This window comes from Capsicum annuum, unplaced genomic scaffold (genome assembly GCF_002878395.1).
Source record: "Capsicum annuum cultivar UCD-10X-F1 unplaced genomic scaffold, UCD10Xv1.1 ctg76271, whole genome shotgun sequence".
NCBI classification, from domain to species: Eukaryota; Viridiplantae; Streptophyta; class Magnoliopsida; order Solanales; family Solanaceae; genus Capsicum; species Capsicum annuum.
In genome coordinates this window covers 16,436-18,980 of record NW_025886555.1, presented here as the reverse complement: position 1 = coordinate 18,980, position 2,545 = coordinate 16,436, and the positions used below count along the sequence as shown (strand labels likewise).

The 2,545-nt window shown below is 34.9% G+C and overlaps 1 protein-coding gene across 1 annotated transcript in view; it reads left to right on the top strand.

Moving 5' to 3' along the window:
- The first annotated feature begins 487 nt into the window (after nt 1–487).
- Nucleotides 488–2,545, top strand: part of LOC124894630 — a 10,952-nt gene continuing 8,894 nt past the window's right edge. The window contains exons 1-3 of the mRNA XM_047405228.1: nt 488–683; nt 1,530–1,591; nt 1,720–1,972. Coding sequence (XP_047261184.1) covers nt 488–683; nt 1,530–1,591; nt 1,720–1,972 — 511 coding nt within the window. The remainder of the gene's footprint in view (nt 684–1,529; nt 1,592–1,719; nt 1,973–2,545) is intronic.

The following is a 2,545-nucleotide window of genomic DNA, read 5'->3' as shown; positions in this document are numbered from 1 at the left end:
AGACTATGAATTATGGGACAGGATTACTAATGGACCCACTATTCCAATAAAGTTGGTTGGTGGTGAACAAGTCAAGAAATTAAGGAGTGAATTTACTCTTAATGACTTATTGACTTTGAAGAAGAATGAAAAGGCCAAGAACATCTTGGTTTATGGATTAGGACCTACTAAATACAACAGGGTATCAACTTGCACTACTGCTAAGTAAATTTGGGATGCACTGGTGAATACTCATGAAGGTACCTCTCAAGTAAGAAAATTTAGGATCTCTCTTCTTTTCACTAAGTATGAGGCATTCAAAATGAAGGAAAATAAAACGCTGCATAAGTTGATGACAAGACTTACCACTTTAACAAATGAGTTGACTTCCTTAAGAAAAGTCATCTCTGATGAGTAACAAGTTGAATAGGTACTGAGGGTATTACCTAAATCAAAATGAAATGTTAAGGTAACTGCAATCAGGGAGGCAAATAAGGATTTTGAAGGCATGACCCTGGATGAACTAGTAGGGAACTTAAGGACTTATGAAATAGAAATTTATAGAACCAAAGAACAAGAATCTCCTGAGAAAATCTTGGCATTGAAAGCTTCTGATAGTGATGAGGAATTTGAACTTGACAAGGATCAAGTTGCCTTTATAACTAAGAACTTCAGCAAATTCTTTAAGAAGAAGAAGGGAACAGGTACTAAAAAACATTCCAATGACAATCCAAATGGGTGATATAAATATGGAAAAACTAATCATCAGATCAAAGACTGTCCAGTCTAAGAAATAGAATGGAAGAAGGAAAGGGCTAAAAAGAAACTGAAGGCAAAAAAGAAGGAGGATCATGCAATGATAGCATCCTGGGGATCTGATTCAGATAAAAATGAAGTTGATGAAACTGCATTTATGGCTCTTGGAGATTCAGACTTAGATGGAGAAAATGAGGGTTCCGAGATAAGTATACTTGAACTCAAAGAAAAATTGTAATTGTTTTCAAAATCAAAACTTATTTCCTTGATGAGTGCATTGATTGATGATTTCCAAGAGTTAACCTCTGATAGGGACGAATTGTTCAATAGTCTTGCAAGCCTCAAATTTGATCTCATTGATCTAAAGGCTTGATCAGGTACAGTTGACAAGGAAAATTGCACTCTTAAGAAATAGGTTGCAAAATTTGAGATTTCAAACAATGATCTTACGTCTGAAGTTCTTAAATAAACTCTCATTGAAAATGAAAAAAAGACCATGAGTAAAGAATAAGAAAATGCTGAACTTGAGCTAGTTATTTACAAACAAGAATGCCATGATTTAACTGAAAAAATGAATAAGTTTTGTCAAGAAGTTTCTAAACTAAAACTAGATCTTGAAAGGTCAAATAGGTGGACAAACTCCTCAAGAATTGTTCACAAATTAAGTTAAAGAAATTATAAAGAAAAGGCAGGTTTGGGATTCCAAAAAAAATTTGATGATCCTAAAGATTTATGTTATATTTGTGGCAACCTTGGACATCTCACCACTGATGTCCAGTGGCTGGAAAAAGCAGGTCAAACAGTCAAAACCTGGCCAACAGATTTTCTTAGACCAAAAGGAACAAAACCAGTTTTGGTCAGAGAAACAAGTTGCATTACATGTTGCCTGCATGGACTAGAAGAAATATAATTCATCCTTTCACTTATAAAATAGGACCTAAGTTTGTCTGGGTTCCTAAGTCTAACCATTGATTTCTTTTGCAGGAGAAGGTGAAAGAAAATAAGAGGCACTGGTACTTAGATAGTGCTTCCTCAAAATACATGACAGGTGATAAGAAAAAATTCCTTTCACTCTCCAAAACAAATGGAGGAGGAGTTTCTTTTGGTGATAGAAAAAAGAGAGTCATTACTGGAGTTGGAAGAATTGGCTTATCTGATTCAAAAGCATTGGAAGATGTCTATCTTGAAGAAGGATTGAAGCATAATCTGCTGAGCATCTCACAATTATATGACAAAGGTAATAAAGTGATTTTTACTGCTGCAGGGGTTAAAGTTAAAAGAATAGACACCAAAGAAATTGTGCTCACTGCAAGGAGATACAAAAATGTATATAAAGTAGAAATAATGGCAATACTAGGACCTGGGCTGACTTGTCTAAGTGCAATAGAAACTGATCCCCTCCTTTGGCATAAGAGACATGGACATGCAAGTCTGAAACAAATTAACATACTTTCCTCCAAGGACATGGTATTGGGATTACCCAAGACCAAGTTTAAGGAAGAAAAATTATGTAGTGCATATGCAAGGGGAAAGTAGGTAAGATCTTTCTTTAAGTCAAATAACCATGTTAGCACTACCAAGTGCCTTGACCTGGTTCATATAGTATTTTGTGGACCAATGAGACTTCAAAGCAGAGGTAAAAAAAGGTATGTTATTGTAATTGTTGATGATTATTCCAGGTTCACCTGGACTTTGTTTCTAACCTCTAAAGAAGATACCTTTGATGTCTTTGAAATCTTCATTAAGAAAATTGAAAAGAAACTAGGCACTTCATTAGTTTCCATAAGGTCTGACCATGGTAAGAATTTAA